Source organism: Triticum dicoccoides, chromosome 2B, assembly GCF_002162155.2.
Source record: "Triticum dicoccoides isolate Atlit2015 ecotype Zavitan chromosome 2B, WEW_v2.0, whole genome shotgun sequence".
NCBI classification, from domain to species: domain Eukaryota; kingdom Viridiplantae; phylum Streptophyta; class Magnoliopsida; order Poales; family Poaceae; genus Triticum; species Triticum dicoccoides.
In genome coordinates this window covers 80,427,330-80,445,374 of record NC_041383.1, presented here as the reverse complement: position 1 = coordinate 80,445,374, position 18,045 = coordinate 80,427,330, and the positions used below count along the sequence as shown (strand labels likewise).

General features: G+C 49.2%; 1 protein-coding gene across 1 annotated transcript; it reads right to left on the bottom strand.

Annotated features, from left to right (window-relative positions):
- Positions 1-13,382: 13,382 nt before the first annotated feature.
- Positions 13,383-17,453, bottom strand: LOC119362255 (leucine-rich repeat receptor-like protein kinase PEPR2). Its single transcript, XM_037627453.1, has 2 exons — positions 14,127-17,453; positions 13,383-14,001 (listed from the first exon to the last, which is right to left on the bottom strand). Exons 1-2 carry the CDS (start codon positions 17,197-17,199, stop codon positions 13,637-13,639), a joined length of 3,438 nt encoding a protein of 1,145 aa, XP_037483350.1. The 5' UTR covers positions 17,200-17,453; the 3' UTR covers positions 13,383-13,636.
- Between the last annotated feature and the right edge of the window lie 592 nt (positions 17,454-18,045).

The following is an 18,045-nucleotide window of genomic DNA, read 5'->3' as shown; positions in this document are numbered from 1 at the left end:
AGGCCTCGTCGAACGCTTCACGTCCTGCGAGGGTTAGTCTGGAGAGGTAGTTCCCGGCCTCAGCTGTGGAGGCGACCGACCCAGGTCCTGTGTTCGTGTCGCGGTGCCCGTGGGGCATGGACTGGAGGGGTGCTCCTGTAGTGGACCCGGGTAGGGAAGCCTCGAACGATAAGAGCAGAAAACACTCGTGAGGGTGCCCGTGTTGCTCCCTCGTGAGACTTGCACGAGAGAAATCGGGGCAGGAGAGCGAAAAAGGCAAAGAGTCACAAGCCAAAGACGACAACAACTTTAATAAAACCTCGACTAGGGATGAAAAAGCCAACTGCAGAAAGCAAATGAGAAAAGCCGCGTCCGGCACCTAATCTAGTCTTCGACGTCTTCTCACCAGCGCGGAGCTAAGTGCTGCCACTAGGCGTGGGAGGGAGCCCTAGGGCCTGAGGCCGGCGCTCCTGAGACTCCGGGGCGTGTACAGCCCCAACTCATTATTACGTGAGAGTGTCACGGGCGGCGAGCTTCACAGGCATTGGCCTTCTTCATAGGCTCCGGGCCTTTCTCGGAAAGATAAACTTCACAGGCGTTTGCCTTCTTCACGGGCTCTGGGCCTTTTCCAAAACACAACAGCTTCACAGGTGTTCGCCTTCTTCACAGGCTCTGGGCCTTTTCCAAAGCGCAACAGCTTCACAGGCGTTCGCCTTCTTCACAGGATCTGGGCCTTTTCCAAAGCGCAACAGCTTCACAGGCGTTTGCCTTCTTCACAGGCTCTGGGACTTTTCCAAAACGCGACAGCTTCACAGGCGTTCGCCTTCTTCACAGGCTCTGGGCCTTTTTAGGGGTAAAACCTCCGGAGGTGCTGAATGTTCCACGCGTTCTGGACGGGTACCCCCTCCTGAGTCTCCAAGCGCGCGGAGCCGGGCCTAGAAACATGAACAACCTTGAACGGGCCCTCCCACATGGGAGAGAGCTTATGCAGTCCCTCCCTAGAGAGAACCCGCCTGAGCACGAGGTCCCCTACCTCGAGAGTCCTGGGGCGGATGTTGCAGCAGTGGTATCGCCGCGGCGCTTGTTGGTATCTTGCCCCCCGGAGCGCGGCTTCCCGACGAAGCTCCTCCCCCAGCACGAGGTCCGTCCCCTGCATGGCGTCCTACTGCGCCTCGTCGAATGGTAGGACCCGTGCGGAACGACGTCTGACCTCGTGAGGGAGGACCACTTCAGCTCCATAGACCAGGAAGAATGGGGTCTCGCCAGTTGACTTGGTCGCGGTCGTGCGGATGGACCACAACACGGACTGAAGCTGGTCGTACCAACCTCGGCCGCAGGCCTCCAGCTTCTTCTTGAATGTCCTGGTCTTGAGGCCTCTCAAGACCTCCGCGTTGGCCCGCTCGGCCTGACCGTTGCTCTGGGGATGCGCCACTGAAGCGTAGCATATCTGCATTCCAAGGTTAGCACAGTATGTTTTGAAGAGGTTACTGGTGAATTATGAACAGTTGTCGGTGATGATGCGGTTCGGCACCCCGAACCGGCTCATGATGCCCTTGATGAACTTGACCGCGGAACCTGCGGGAATGGTGCGGACGGCTTCCACTTCAACCCACTTGGTGAACTTGTCCACAGCGACGTAGAGGTAGCGATAGCCCCCTGGCGCCCGAGGAAATGGGCCCAGGATATCCAGCCCCCAGACTGCGAATGGCCACGAGAGGGGTATAGTTTGCAGACCTCCCACTGGCTGATGGATCTGCTTGGCATGGAATTGGCAGGCCTCGCAAGGTCTCCTCCTCAGACTTGCGTGAGTCCTTGTGCTATTGAACATCAATGAGGTAATACGACCCGTTGTTCAGATTTTTGCTGACCACAAAAGGCCCTTCCCAAGGTGGGGATAATTTGTGCATGTCAGTTTGATCCTGGATGAACCGGAGCACCAGATCTCCTTCTTGAAAGGTCAGGGATATAACCCGACGGTTGTGATAACGACGCAGATCTTGCTGGTAAATTGCCGAATGAGCCACCGCAAGGTCACGCTCCTCATCAAAAAGGTCAAGAGCATCCTGACGTGCTTTTCAATTATCAGCTTCAACATAAGCCGCCACACGGGGCGAGTCATGATGAATGTCACTAGGGAGAACCGCCTCTGCACCATAAACCATGAAGAAAGGCGTGTAACTCGTAGATCTGTTGAGGGTAGTATTGATACTCCATAGCACTGAGGGCAACTCTTCCACCCAACAACCCGGCGTCTTCTGCAAAGGGACCATAAGCCTGGGCATGATACCTCTCAACCTGATTGGTTCTTTCAGCTTGACCATTAGACTGGGGGTGAGCCACGGACGACACATCAAGGCAACTATGTTCTTGTCGACAGAATTATTTCATTGCACCATTAGACAAATTAGTACCATTATCAGTGATGATACTACGAAGGTATCCAAAATGAAAGATCACTTTCTTAATGAATTGAACCGTCGTCGCTGCATCACATTTGTTGACCGGCTCAGCTTCAACCCACTTTATAAACTTGTCAACAGCCACCAGGAGATGAGTCTTTTTGTCCTTGGACCTTTTAAAATGCCCAACCATATCCAGCCTCAAGACTACGAACGGCCAAGTAATTGGAATCATCCTAAATTCTTGAGCCGGCACATGAGCTCATCTTGAAAATTTCTGACAGCCATCACATTTACTGATCAAATCATCTGCATCAGCATGAGCCGTCAGCCATTAAAACCCATGACGAAAAGCCTTAGCCACGAGAGACTTAGAACCGGCATGATGCCCGCAATCTCCTTCATGAATCTCCCTTAGAATTCCATGGCGCTCCTCGGGAGAGATGCATCGTTGAAACACACCTGTAACACTGCATATGTGTAACTCACCATTGACAATAGTCATCGACTTAGACCTTCGGGTTATTTGTCTGGCCAAAGTTTCATCATCAGATAACTCACCCCGGGTCATATAAGCCAGATATGGAACAGTCCAATCAGGAACAGCATGGAGAGCCGCCACCAACTGTGCCTCCGGGTCAGGAATTGCAAGATCTTCCTCCGTAGGCAATTTAACCGAAGGATTATGTAAAATATCGAGGAAAACATTAGGGGGCACCGGCTTACGCTAGGACCCTAGCTGGCATAAAGCATCGGCAGCCTCATTTTTCCTGCGATCAACATGCTCCACTTGATAACCCTTGAAATGACCAGCAATAGAATCAACCTCTTGGCGATAAGCCGCCATGAGTGGATCCTTTGAATCCCAAGTTCCTAAAATTTACTGAGCCACCAAGTCTGAGTCACCAAAACACCTTACCCGGCTTAGATTCGTCTCTTTAGCCATCCGAAGACCATGGAGCAAGGCTTCATTCTCGGCTGCATTGTTAGTACAAGGGAACATCAATCTTAAAACATAACAAAATTTATCACCTTGTGGGGAATTCAAAATAACTCCAGCCCCCGAGCCTTCAAATTGTCTGGATCCATCAAAATGAATAGTCCAATACGTGCTATCCGGCTTTTCCTCAGGCAACTGCAGTTCTGTCCAATCATTGATGAAATCCACAAGTCCTTGAGACTTGATAGCTGTCTGAGGCTTATACTTCAAACCATGGGATCCAAGCTCAATGGCCCACTTGGCTACCCGACCTGTGGCTTCTCTGTTTTGAATAATATCCCCTAAGGGAGCAGAACCAACCACAGTGATGGGATGACCAAGGAAATACTGTTTCAACTTACGGCTAGCCATGAACAGTCCATAAACCAGTTTTTGCCAATGTGGGTATCTCTGCTTAGATTCAATGAGCACCTCACTGACATAATAAACCGGCATTTGAACCGGATACTCCTTGCCTGGCTCTTTCCTTTCCACCATGATTGCCACATTGACAGCTCTGTTGTTAGCAGCCACGAATAAAAGCAAGGGCTCCTTCTCAATAGGAGCTGCAAGAGCTAGCGGTTCAGCCAGTTGTCTCTTAAGCGCCTCAAACGCCTCATTGGCAGCATCACTCCAAACAAAGTGATATGTCTTCTTCATCATCTAATAAAGAGGAATGGCCTTTTCACCCAGATGGCTTATAAACCGGCTCAAAGCCGCAATATGACCTGCCAAACGCTGGACGTCATTTATACATGTCGTCTTAGCCAAAGATGTGATAGCCTTGATTTTCTCTGGGTTAGCCTCAATGCCTCTCTCAGAAACCAAGAAACCCAATAGTTTGCCTGCTGGTACGCCAAAGACACACTTGGCCGGGTTAAGCATCATCTTATAGACCCAGAGATTGTCGAAGGTCTCTTTCAAATCATCTACCAAGGTCTCTTTCTACCTGGATTTCATAACAATAGCATCAACATAGGCATGAACATTGCACCCAATCTGGTTATGGAGGCAATTCTGAACACACCGCTGATAAGTCGCATGGGCACTCTTGAGCCCAAAAGGCATAGTAACACAGCAGAAGGCTCGAAAGGGAGTGATGAAAGTTGTCTTCTCTTGGTCCTTAACTACCATCTTGATCTTATGATAAACTCAAATGCTCACAACCCGCCGTAGCATCAATAATCTGATCAATACGAGGGAGAGCAAAAGGGTCAGCCGGACAGGCCTTATTAAGATCTGTATAATCCACACACAAATGCCAAGTTCCATTTTTCTTAAGCACCAGCACCGGGTTAGCCAACCACTCAGGATGGAAAACTTCAATGATGAACCCAACCGCCAAGAGCCGGGCCACTTCTTCACCAATGGACTTTCGCCTCTCTTCATTGAAACGACGAAGGAATTGTTTGACCGGCTTAAAATTGTGATCAATATTGAGAGTGTGCTCAGCGAGTTCCCTCGATACACCTGGCATGTCTGAAGGTTTCCATGCAAAGATGTCCCGGTTCTCATGGATGAACTCGACGAGTGCGCTTTCCTATTTCGGATCCATATTAGCACCGATGTTGAACTGCTTGGATGAGTCGCCAGGAACAAAGTCAACCAACGTAGTATCATCTGCCGACTTAAATTTAAACAAGGGGTCATGCTCTGTAGTTGACTTCTTCAAGGGGGTCATATCTGCTGGGTCAACATTATCTTTGTTCAACTCCTCTGTGGCACAATCCTCAAGGGGGTCATACGCAGCATCGCCTTCTTCACAATCTAGAGCGATCTTCCTATCACCATGGACCATGATGGTGCCTTTATGACCCGGCATTTTAAGCTACAAATAAACATAACAAGGCTATGCCATAAATTTGGCATAAGCCGGCCGCCCGAACAAAGCGTGATACGGACTTTTGATCTTGACCACCTCAAAGGTCAATTTTTCAGCTCTAGAATCATGGTCATTGCCAAAGGCCACTTCCAGGGTTATCTTACCCACCGGATATGCCGACTTACCAGGCACCACCCTATGAAAAATAGTAGCAGATGTCTTAAGATCCTTGTCAGTCAAATTCATATGTCGAAAACTATCATAGTAAAGGATATTGATACTACTGCCTCCATCCATGAGCACCTTTGTAAGCTTGTACCCTCCTACCTGAGGAGCAACCACCAATGCCAATTGACCCGGATTGTCAACTTGGGGCAGGTGATCCTCACGGCTCCATATCATACGCTGCTCAGACCACCTTAAATACCGTGGGATCACCGCCTCAACCAAATTCACCGCCTGCTTATGGATTTTCTGATCTCGTTTGCACAGACTCGTTGTGAACACATGATATTGACCACTATTCAGCTGCTTTGGATTGCTCTGATAACCAGAATGCTGCTGCTGATTCCCTTAACCGGACTGCTGACTAAAGCCACCTTGATTGCCTTGGCCCTGAAAACCAGAGCTTGAACTGCCACCTCCAAAGCCAGGTCCATGAGAGCCGGATCCTAAGCCGCCATGCGGTCCATGATTATTCTGGAAAAAAATAGAATTTCTATACTCCCTCATGATGAAGCAATCCTTCCATAGATGACTGGTTGGCTTCTATTGTGTACCGTGCTTTGGGCAAGGTTGATTCATCCTGGCCTCAAGATTGAACTTCATCCCTCCAAACCGGGGCGTTGATGCTTTCCCCTTACGATGTTGATTATTGTTCTGCGCATTGGTGTTAGCTACAAAGTCCAAACCATTGTCGGCCTTGCGATTACCATTGCCACCTTGACTCGCTGTATTATGTTGTCCCTTTGCATTGCCACTCTTCTTCTCTTTGACAGCCTTCTCCACGTCATACTCAGGGTCTTTAGTACTATCAGAGTCGGCATATTTGACGAGAGCCGCCATGAGCTCCCCCATATCATTGCAGTTGCGCTTAAGCCGCCCCAGGTTCTGTTTAAGAGGAAGAAAATGACAATTCTTTTCCAACATCAGGACGGTTGAACCATCGTTGATAATGTCTGATGAATGAATAACGGCTGAGATCCGGCACGCCCAATTGGTTGTTGACTCGCCTTCTCCCTGGACACAAGAGTCTAAGTCTAGAATCGACATAGGTTGCTTGCACGTGTCTTTAAAATTTTGAATGAAATGCACCTTCAGCTCGGCCCATGACCTGATGGAGTTAGGGGGAAATCCTTTTAGCCAAGTACATGTTGGCCCATCCAACATCATGGTGAAGTACTTAGCACATGCAACATCGCTAAAATCCAGCACCTCCATAGCCATCTCATAACTCTCAATCCAAGCTTCTGGGGGTTGATCCCCATGTAATTAGGCACCTTGTGAGGGCCCTTGAAATCCTTAGGCAAGCGCTCGTAACATAGAGCCGGCACTAAACATGGCAGGCCAAGAGTTCTGGAGGTCACACCTGCCTCCAGAGACGCCGATGGGTAAGCCGGAGATTGTTGTTGAGCCGCCAACTCAACCTCATGCCACGCTCTGCCCTGGTCCACCAAAGCCTGAGCATCATTACTAGAGCGCGGCGGGACAGGCCTATGAGGCTGATTATGGTGTCGTTCACTGCTCGACACTGCTGGCGAATCAATGTGCCTGCTATAACTCCGGCTTGGGTGCGGGGTCGAATGAATCCGTTCATGATTGTATGAATAAGCCGCCTGTTGAGCCACCGCTGTTTGAAGAAGCTCTCCGGCTCGCCGTATCTCCATCACAGCTGGTGACTCATCTTGAACAGGGAGATCCGCCAATCGGGTAGCCATGGTGATCATATTGTCCAGAGGGTTAGAATAATGACCCGGTGGCATTGGAACATGCTGAGGAGGGGTCAAGTTTAAACATGGGGGGTCTGCAGCACGTGGTTGAACGGGTCCTCCAGCTGCCGGCGCCTCAACAGCCCGATCCACCATGGTCGGGTTACTGGTTCCTGCCCCAAGCGTGTTGAAAAGGTTTCTTGCATCGTACACTGGAGCTAAACGGCTCTGGTGCCTTCTGTTAAAGACAGCGTTTGATGCATTCTGGTCCAAGCTTAAGCGAAAATTTTCTTCTTGAATCTGATGTGCTTCCCTCTCCAAGGAGGCTCGTTCCGTTGCCATCCGGGTGTTCTCAGCGTTAAGATCCTCCTTAGCCTGAGCTATCTCGTTGCGTAACTTTGCAACGTCCACTTATGTTACGCTTGGTTCACCGGGGTTACTTCCACCATCAGCAACGTTGCCAGGGCCTCCAACAGTTCAAATAACACTTGAGCCGGCGGGCGCACAGGGCCTCCTGCCCCGGCTGCCGTAGCAGTTGCTGAACCAGAGATCATTGCTACCGCAGTTGAAGAATTCGGCACCGGCTGCGTACCGGCCATGAAGATCGCAACCCGGTTTGGCGGCTCATAGGGGTCCGAAATACTGTCGCCATCGAAACAGCCCCCAAGCCTATCATCCTGCACTTGATACATGGAATTGGTCTTGCCGGTTGAAGACTCATCGCCTGAGTAGACGGCCGTCTCTCCACCGGATGCAGATCCTCCCTCGAGATCCACTCCTTGAGTAAAGCCAACAAAGACACGCTTCGAGACGGCTTGAATCTTGGCGGGTCGCGCGTGCTGAGCCATCTTGATGATGTTGGTGCAGGTGTCCGGCTCAGCTTTCGACTCGCCGATCTTGCTGATGAAGACATGAATTCCGTGAAGAGGACCCAGTACCCATACTCGATTGAGCCGGCCTTGGGGGCCCAGCCCGCGTCGTCGATGTAGAGATTGCCGCGGGAACTCTTAGTCATCCGACCCACAGCGTATCCCTTGATCCCTGCGAAGTTGCCCTTTAAGAACTCCAAACCACCGTGCGCTGGACCCGCGGTGGGCGCCAACTGTCGTGCACTTAACACGGCAAATGCCCTAGCAAGAGGACTTAGGTGTGGAGCCATCGTCGCTAGGTTAGCTTGAAGGGGTTAGAACGGGACAAAGGACACAGAGAGTTTTTACCCGGTTTCGGCCCCTCTCAACGAGGTAAAAGCCTACTCCTACTTTACGTTGTATTGCTTGGGTTTCGATTACCAAGGAGTGAATATGCTTGACCAAGTTCTCGATCTGTTGTTTCTTGAGTTAACCCGCCGTCGGGTCTCACCTTTATATACACAAGTTGAGGCTAGGCGGCTTACAGAGTCTCGGGCGGCTCACACAATGTGACCAGCTCGATTTCTAACAACACTTGCCTTACATAACAAGTTAAACATATGGCATCTCATCCCTTTGGGCTCTAAGTCGCTTCCGGGTCTTGGGCCTTCAATAAGCTTCGGGGGGGCTCATTGGCGAAGAACTAACCAGCTCTTCCCCTCCACCTCCCCCACACCGCCCCATGTGGTGACTTGGGGGGCAGGGCTCCCGCTAGTGTAGCACCCCACCCCTCTCCTCTCCCTCGCCACCGCATGAGGATGGCATCAGGCAAGGCCCATGGCGCAGCTGGGGACTGCGGTGGCGGGGCCTTCCCTGCTCCGGCCGCTTCGGAGGGCTTCGGATTTGGGACGGCGGTCCCGAGCGAGGCCCCTCTGCTCCTATGGCGTGCTATGGGGTTGGCGTCGTGCCGGCGTTCTGGTTGGGTGGCCAACCGAACTCCAGTAGACTGGGACCCCGCATGGCTACCCTAGCAGCTGGCGACGCCAGATCCGGCCGTGGCTGCCCTGGCGGCTGGCGACGCTCGATCTGGCTGCTGCTCTCCGTCCCCTGCTCAGTGTGCGTCGCCCTCGATGGATCCCGGCTACACTGGCCGGCCCCAGCCTGTGGGCGACTCTGGTGGTTGGGATCCAGACATGGGGAAACCCCTAGTCGGCTCTGGCCGACCAAGATGATGACGACGCCTGCGGGCATCGATTTCTTCATGGAGACGTCGGTCAAGGTCTACCCTTCCACTACCCACCCCCTGATCCTCGGGTGAAAACCCTAACTCCGATGGGCGGCGGCGGCGGCGGCGTTCTCGATGTCGTGACCTTCTTGAAGGCACCACCTTGAGGGATGTGGTGGTGGGCACTGTTAGGGTGCGTTGACAGCAGCCATTGGCGTGTCCTTCTTCATCCAAGATTTAGCTTTTCCTCCGTCGTGTTCTGGCCGTTGGTTGTGCAGCTTCCTCTGCTTTTGCTGAGCCTCGTCGGCACATTTGGGTGTTGTGATCCGCTCCTCGGGACTACCCGTCGGCTTCCATCCATGTTCATGGAAACTTCCCGTTCTTTGATGGTTCAGCGCCTTGCGATCCAAGCGAGGAGGTTGTGACCTCCTTCAGAGACGGGGTTGGATGGTCCCGTCATACCGAGGTCCTTAGGTTTTGGTGAAGGCAGGCCATGTAGGTGTAACTTCATTCCCTCTCCAGAGCCGACATTGCTCCCGACCATGTGTAGTCGCGGTGGAGGACCTCAATTCCTTTAGCTAGGTGCTCCATTGTATATCCTTCTTGTGTGAAGTGCTTGAGGCTTATGAGCTGCTTTCCAGGTCCTCTGTATCTTGCTGCTTTCTTTGTCCTAGATCCTTGTTGTACTCTGCATTGTACCCTGGTCGGTTGATGGCTTTGTTAATTCAAAGTCGGACTAGGCTACTCGCCCTACTCGGCCTCGGCTACATCTTTTCTTTAAAAAAAAGAAACTCCTTTCACATACAAACTTGATGGTATACTTTGTGTAACATGCATGTCATATAGTATTACTATAACCCATGGTCGAGGGTAACATCGAAAAACATAGTAGGCCCTATATATTGGATGGAGGGAGTCAGCAAGGTTAAAGTTGACCACTTTAACTATATGTAAGATGCATGTTTTTAAATTTTGGGTAAGTTGGTATTCTCTGACCTTTGATTCTTCTGTCAAGATTTGTGTTGTATTGTTTCCCCTTATGTAGTTTCATGGCTTCTTGTGCTAATATTTTTACTTTCCCCTAATTGGGCTAGTCAATTTTTTTATTGGGCTTGAAGCCCGTTACCCGTTGCCTGATTCTTTTCTTTGTTTCTATACATTTTTTGTTTATTATTTTTTTGGGATGTTGAGTGAGTGTGAATGTATACACACAAGTACTATATCTATACTTACTAATAAAGCAAAGTGCGTTTCTCCTTTTTTTCATCCGTTCACCATCGAAATTTATTTTTATATTTTGAGGTGGTATTAAATTTTTGTCCGCCCATCTGTATTTTTAGCAATACAGAATTTCGTACTAGGCCCGCACAAACTATGGCCCAGCAAAACCAGCCTACTTATTTGCCTGCCCATGTAGCTGCAAAAAGCCTACTTCTCGCACTGTGCATCAGGTAGTCAGAGTTCGCATAGAATGCCCAAGACTGGGCCGGCCCCTTTTGTTTTTCTGTCCAAATTTATTTTATTTTTACCCTATTTCGTTATTCAAAAAATTTAAAACAGTTCAGAATTTGATTTTTTGTCAAAATTTTAAAAAATATTCGAATTACAATATTGTCTTCCACTTTTCAAAATGTTTAGAAATTAATTTATTTTATCATTCAGATTTTTTTTAAAATTCTGAAATACTCAAAAATTGTTTGTGATTTAAAAACATGTATTATTAAAAATATTCGAAACTTGAAATATATTCTTGCTTTAGTAAAATATATACAGATTCAAAATGATGTTCGCGTTTAAAAACACATAATACAATATTGTTCTGAATGTTCAAAACATGTCCATTTTCGAAAGTCGATCACATATTAAAAATATGTTTGGGTTTGATAAAAGGCTCATGTCTTCAAAAAATGATGTTGTTTCAAATTTTGTTCATGTTTTTGCCAAAATGGACAGAATATTAATAACATTGTTCGTAATTTCAAAAAATATTCATGTTTCCAAGAATATTCGGCAATTCATTTTTTTTAAAGTTCAAAAAATGTTTTAAATCTGACATTGCACTATGTTCTTAAATATTTGCGCTGGCCATTGGTTAGCAGTAGGCGTTTGTGACCGTGGCTAGCGGCACGCAGTCGCGTCTTTAAGGTCATGTGTTCGATCGTTCAACACCTCGTTTTTTTGGATTATCACACCAGTTTTTATATGTCCTTAAGTTTCTGAAAATAAAGAGGTTCTGCGACAATAAGGAAGTAGTCTCGAGAATTATGAGGAGAACGAGGGACTCCACAAATTATTGCCGGGGGTAACTTGCATGTGCCAATAAAAGACAATATGATGGTTAGCTATAATGGAAAATAAAATTGTGGGCACGTGCTGATAAAAGAGAATATGCTGGTTCTGGTCTAATTAATAAAATTTATGGGCATGTGAGCGCAAAAATAGTTGAAGAGAATAAACCCTGATAATGAAGAGATATTCATGTCTGCTTATGCACTGAGTATGCTTATGAAATATAATTTATAAGCTACAATTAGTAATCCATCCGGTTAGGTCGTCGTAGGTAGGATAAAGTGGTCGAAGCAACCATGCCTCAAAGGTCGTCGCGCAACAACCAAATGAGGATGCAACCACAACTCCGAGATGGAGGTGAACCCAGAGAAAAAAAAGGTATCAGTTGGGTGGTCGCCATCACGCCGACCAGCCCCATCACTATCAAAATTTCGTGGGCCAAACATGACACGTAAGAAGACCGCAGCTCCTCGGTCTGTCACCCACCACCGTGGAGACAATTTTTGATGAACACATCAATTATCTCTCCTGCTGGTTGTTGCAAAAAAAAATTTATCGTCCCGTTGCAACGCATGGGCATATGTGCTAGTGATACCTATGTAAATTATACTAGAGTGTAAAAATTGCACTATTAAGTACTTATTCTTTGCATATTACAATTCCAGTGCATTTTTTATTTTTGTTTTCATTTTCATTCTTCTTACAGGGTAATACAAACGCCAATAATTCATTCTTAATTCAAAAAAATTGTAATTATTTTACTTTATAACTTTATATTTCATTGTCTTTCTTCTTTAAGGGTTATACCAAAGCCACCAATTCATTCCATCCGGGAAATTTATTTTTTTATGAAAATACCACTATTATATGCTTATTTTTGCATATTAAAATGCACATTTTACGTGCAAATTTTTCGTTGTTTGTTTTATAAAAATTTGTTTTCTTTCTTCTTAAAGGATAATACCAATATCACCAATTCATTTTTCCTTAGAAAGTGTTATATTTATTTTGTGTGTGTAAGTATGCAAAATGGAAGTACTATGTAATATTTGTGTAAATTATACTAGTGTGCGAAAATTGCACTATTATACGATTATTCTGCAAATTACAAAAAGTGCAATTTCAATATAAAGTTGCGTGCAAGTCATTTTTTTAAAAGCATATTTCTTTGTAAAGGGTAATACCAATACCACGAGTTTATTCTTTCTTTGAAAACCTTATTGTTATTATTATTGTGTGTGTAAATATACACGCAAGTACTGTACAATATGTGTGTAAAATATAATAGAGTGCGAAATTTGCACTATTATATGTTTATTCCGCATATTACAAAAAATACAATTTCAATGCAAAGTTGTGTGCAATTTTTAAATTTTATTATTTCTTAAAACCAACATTTTTTATCTTGTGCGTGTAAGTATGCACACAAGTACTATATAATATGCATGTAAATTATACTAGGGTGCCAAAATTTCAATATTGTATAACTTATTCTTTTCATATTACAGAAAATGCAATTTCAATGCAAAGTTGTGTGCATTTTTTTAATCATTTTTCTTTCTACGTAAGTGGTAATACCAATGCTACTAATTCGCTCTTTCTTCAAAAACTTTATTTTTATTTTTATTTTTTTGTTCTCCTTTAAGGGTAATACAATGCATTTATTCTTGAAGGTGACAACATGTGCCTTCTAGATTATTATTTTTTTGGGAAACATGTGCCTTCTTGATGCTACAGCCCAATTAGTGTTTTGGGGCTTCAAATTGTTTGTGAGCAAATGCATGAGTGGGGATGTGCGAGGGAAATCGACCGAATCAGAATTTCGGCCAGTTGATTTCTGTTGTATATGTCAGTTTTTTGAAAATCCCACTGGCCCAAATTCTAAATTGTGTTCAGGATGACTAGGAAAGACAAGCAGTTCAAAGAGTTACTAGCAGGATGTCAGGCACTCCAAAGAGTTACAAGCAGCTCTATGTTCGTCCCAACTTGCGACCAGTACCATCAGGCCAAATTGGTCAGTGGTGAACAGAAGCACGGAACAAAACCACATTGCCTGAATCTCGTATGTGGCGCACATCGCCGTACAGCGCAATTCCATACTCCATTGGGAGTACACGCAGTTATGTCTGGTTTGCAGCTCTATGAAATGCTGCAACGGTTCACTGTCTCACTTCTTATGATGCTCTGAAATGATGATACTCTCGTCAATCCTCATCAAGATGTTCACCACCTCCCTCATCGACGGCCTGGACTGGCAAGCCGTCTGAGTGCACGAGACCGCCAGGTCCAACAGGTCCAGCGCCTTCGCCTGCTCGTGCTCCGGCCAGTACGTGATCTCCTCGTCCAGGCAGCTCATGATGCTCCCATGGTCCGCCTGCGTCGACGTCAGGTTGGACCTCATCCAGGTCACGATGTCGACGCCGTCCCCGAACGCAGGATCAACGGGCATCTTCCTGGTCAGGAGCTCCAGAAGCACCACCCCGTAGCTGTACACGTCGCTCTTCTCGGTCAGCCTCGTCGAGTACCCTTGCTCTGAACGCAAATCACAACATATGTTATTGTTAACCCTGAACTTTTCATAGAAACATTTCACAGAAACATAAAATGCTTCAATGTCTAGAAATATGTTGTATCCAAAAGAATATTTGTGAATTTACCTGGAGCAATGTAGCCAAGGGTGCCAACGACGACCGACACCGTCGCATCCGCATCCTCATCGCCAACGATTTTCCCCATCCCAAAGTCTGTTATCTTGGGCACCAACTCGGCATCCATCAAAATATTGCTCGACTTAACGTCCCTATGGACAATCATGGGCACACAGTCATGGTGAAGATAGGAGAGGCCTTCCGCGGCACCGAGGGCGATCAGATGCCGGGCCGTCCAGTCCAGAGCCACCTGGGGCGTCCTCTCATGCAGCACCTCGAACAGCGTCCCCTCCGGCATGTACTCGTAGAGGATCATGCCGACATTTCTTCGAATGCAGTACCCGGCCATCCTGACGATGTTCCGGTGCCTCACCGTGTTGAGTATCTTCATCTCAATGGGGAATCCGCACCGCGACAGGTCGACCGTCTTGACCGCCCACTGCTTCCCGACCGCAAACTGCGTCTTGTAGACCGTGCCGTGCCGGCCTTTGCCGATGACGTACTTCTCGCTCAGGTTGTCGGTGGCCCGGAGGATGTCTTCATAGGTCAGATCCTCCGGCAGCTCCTCTGTTGAGTCCAGGTTGCGTACCGAGCCGCTTTTCGCCGATAGGCGCTTTGACCTCTTCACAATGTAGTGGATAGCACACAATACAGCAACCATAACTATGAATGTTGACAGCAACAATGCGACGATAACTTGTGTGTTCTTCCTTCCTGTTTTCCGAGACCGATCTTGTGAGCAAGGTGCATTTCCAGGATGTGTGCACAACTGAGCGTTCCCGCGAAAAGCGTCGGGAGACTCGTCGGCGAGTTTACCCCAGTTGCCAGCAGGGAGCTGGCCAGAAAGCTCATTGAAAGAAACATTCACTGCAGAGAGTGAGATCATGCTGGAAAGCTGCGACGGAATCGGACCGGATAACGAGTTTGCCGACAAGTCGAGCACCTCCAGGCTCCGAAGGTTGCCGAGGCTACTTGGGATCTGGCCACTCAGTCTGTTGTTGCTAAGGTTCAGATTCTGGGAAATGTACTGAAGGTTGCCTAAGCTACTTGGGATGACACCTTCCAAAGAGTTGCCACCAAGGTCCAGCTCAAGGAGGCCCTGTGTTGCAGTGAAGGAGTCCGGAATTGTTCCGGTGAGCTTGTTTCCACCGAGCAGAAGATATTGCAGGCTATCAAGTGTTGCAACCTCTGCAGGTATGCTTCCATTCAGAAGGTTACTTCCAAGGTCCAAATGGAAGAGCCTCTTGCAGTTTTTAAGCTCCTGCGGTATCGGTCCGGTAAGCCGGTTCGACGAAAATCGCAGAGTCCCGATCATGCTTAGAGCTCTGAGCTCGTGCGGTATCGGTCCGGCGAAGTTGTTGTCGGACAGATCAAGCATGGTGAGGTTGCGCCATGAGCCGAGCACGCTCGGAATCCTCCCCTCAAACCGGTTGCCACTCAAGTCCACAAATGACCACCCTGTGTTCGTGCCCAGATCTTCAGGCAATAAGCTTCCGCTGAACTGGTTGTCGTTGAGCCTGACCCTCCACAGAGACTGACATTTTGCTATCTCGCCGGGAATTCCCCCACTGAACTGGTTGTGTCCAAGAACAAGCACGGCGAGCCGGCCGCCGGTGCAGACACCCGGCGGAATCGCGCCGTGGAAGCGGTTGCCGGTCAGGTCGACACGAACGAGCCCATGGGTCGTGTTCAGCCCCAGCGCTCCCGGGACCTCGCCGGTGAAGTTGTTGAACGCCAGGATGAGCTCTCTGAGCTTCCTCGACTGAGTGATCCCGGCAGGAACCTCGCCGCTCAGGCTGTTGTTGTAGAGCTGCAGCTGCTCCATGTCCGGCATTTGCCACAACGCCGGAGGTACCGTCCCATGGAGCGTGTTCTTGAACAGGGCCAGCTTCCGCAGGCGGCCGAGCGCGCTGAACTCCGGCGGGATCGTCCCGGAGAGGCTGTTGTTCTGCAGCTGGAGCTCGACCAGCTCCCGGCATCTCCCGATTTCTCGTGGGATCGTTCCGGCCATGCCGTTGTCCGCCATGGAGAACCTCTGGAGCCGGCTCAGGTTCCCGACGAACCGCGGAATTGAGCCGTTGAACCGGTTGCTGTTCAGGTAGAGCATCGTCAAGGACTTGCACCTCCCGATTGCCTCCGGAATAGGTCCGGTCAGCCCGTTTTTCGACACCGCCAGCCTATCCAGGTCGAGGAGCTCGCCGATGCTCGCCGGCAGCTCGCCGACGAAGCTGTTGTCGTCGAGGAACAGCTGCTGCAGCCTTGGCAGGGACGCGAAGAAATCCGGCACCGTGCCGCCGATCTTGTTGTAGGATAGGATGATGTCGGTGAGGTTGCCGCAGTTGGCAAGGCTTCCGGGGAGCTCACCGGTGATGCCGCCGTTGCCGTCGACGGCGAGGTAGGTGAGCCGGCACTGGGCCGGGAACTCGGGCAACGGTCCCGAGAGCGCGTTGGCGCTCAGGTTCAGCACCCTGATCCCCGGGAGCGCGGCCAGCAGCTCCGGCGGGATGGCGCCCGAGAGGGAGTTGTTGCTGAGGTCCACGTGCTCGAGGACAGACGCGCCGGTGCCGGCGGCGGCGGCAGGCACAGCCGGGATCTCCCCGGCGAGCTCGTTTCCGCCGAGGTCCAGCTTCCGGAGCTGGCGCGAGGAGAGCAGCTCCGGGGGCACGGGTCCCGTGAGGCGGTTGCGGGCCAGGAGGAGGGTTGCGACGCCGGAGCATGCGGCGAGCGCGGCTGGGACGGGGCCCGCGAAGCCGTTCCCGCTGAGGTCGAGCGAGGCGAGGGCCGGCGGGAGCGCGCAGAGGCGCGGCGCGGACGCGGACAGCGCGCCCGCCAGGCCCAGCCCGGAGAGGTTCAGCGCGGTGACCGCGCCGGTAGCGGAGCACGTGACGCCGCGGAACGCGCAGTGCTGGGTGAGGGTGGAGGCAGAACTGGTGTTGGTTTGCCAAGAAGGTAGGAGGATCCTCTGCGAGGCCTCGGGCAGGGCGGCGAGGAAGGAGAGGAGGACGGTCGTCGGCGTCGGCGGCGTGACGGAGGTGGCGGGTGGCAAGAGGAGGAGGAGCAGGAGTAAGGAGATGTGCGACATGGATGCTTTGGTTGGCGCGTGGTGCGTGCGTGGTGGTTCTCCGGCGATTTCAAGGCGGCGACGGCGGGGAAGCGGAGAAGTGAAATCGGATCACCAAACCCGCGCACGCACACCTGCCCGCACAGAAGAAGCCGGTGGTGTATTTTCGCCATTGTCGGCCATATGCTTGCATTGCAGCCGAGCAGAGTGGAGCAGAGTGGCAGGTGGCGCAGCCCGCACCGCAGCGTCGGGGATGACGGGGTGGGTCATATTCGGAGCGCAGATGCTAGGGGACGAGCGTGCAGGTGGAGGGGAGTGCGCTTTATTCGGCCGAATTTCTGCTTTTTCATCTCAGATCAGACAGGCACTGTGTGGGATTCCTTGTCGCCACTAGATTAGATTTGTAGTAGTGGGATTTGGTAGGCGCCCGTCGCGTCACTGTTTGATTCTTGCTATTTGATTCTCGCCAATATTTCTCGCCACCATTTGATTCTTGCTATTTGATTTTCGCCACTATTTTGCACTATTAACAACATTGATATGCTGAAGTTTTATCAAGTTGTGTGCGCTCCAATATCTATTAACGCATTTTACCCTAGGCATCATATATATTTATATCTTTCTAAAAAAATTAAAAAAATAGTTATATCCTCCCTCCATCCTATAATATAAGATGTTATCACAACCAATGTGTACTCATATATTGTTTGTAATAATATCTTACATATATTTTTAACAATAATCCATATCCAATATTAATTGGACAAAATGTTCTTTTTAATTGGACAAAAAACAACATAAACAAATAAATGGTTATGCAAGTTTTGAACTCAAGATCTACCAAGAGAACACTGCACACAATAGTCA

Excerpts from the sequence above, each read along its gene's own strand:
- LOC119362255 (XM_037627453.1), bottom strand. The coding sequence starts at position 17,199 with ATGTCGCACATCTCCTTACTCCTGCTCCTCCTCCTCTTGCCACCCGCC. Across the intron at positions 14,002-14,126 it reads CCTTGGCTACATTGCTCCAG|AGCAAGGGTACTCGACGAGG; the intron begins GTAAATTCACAA and ends ATTTGCGTTCAG.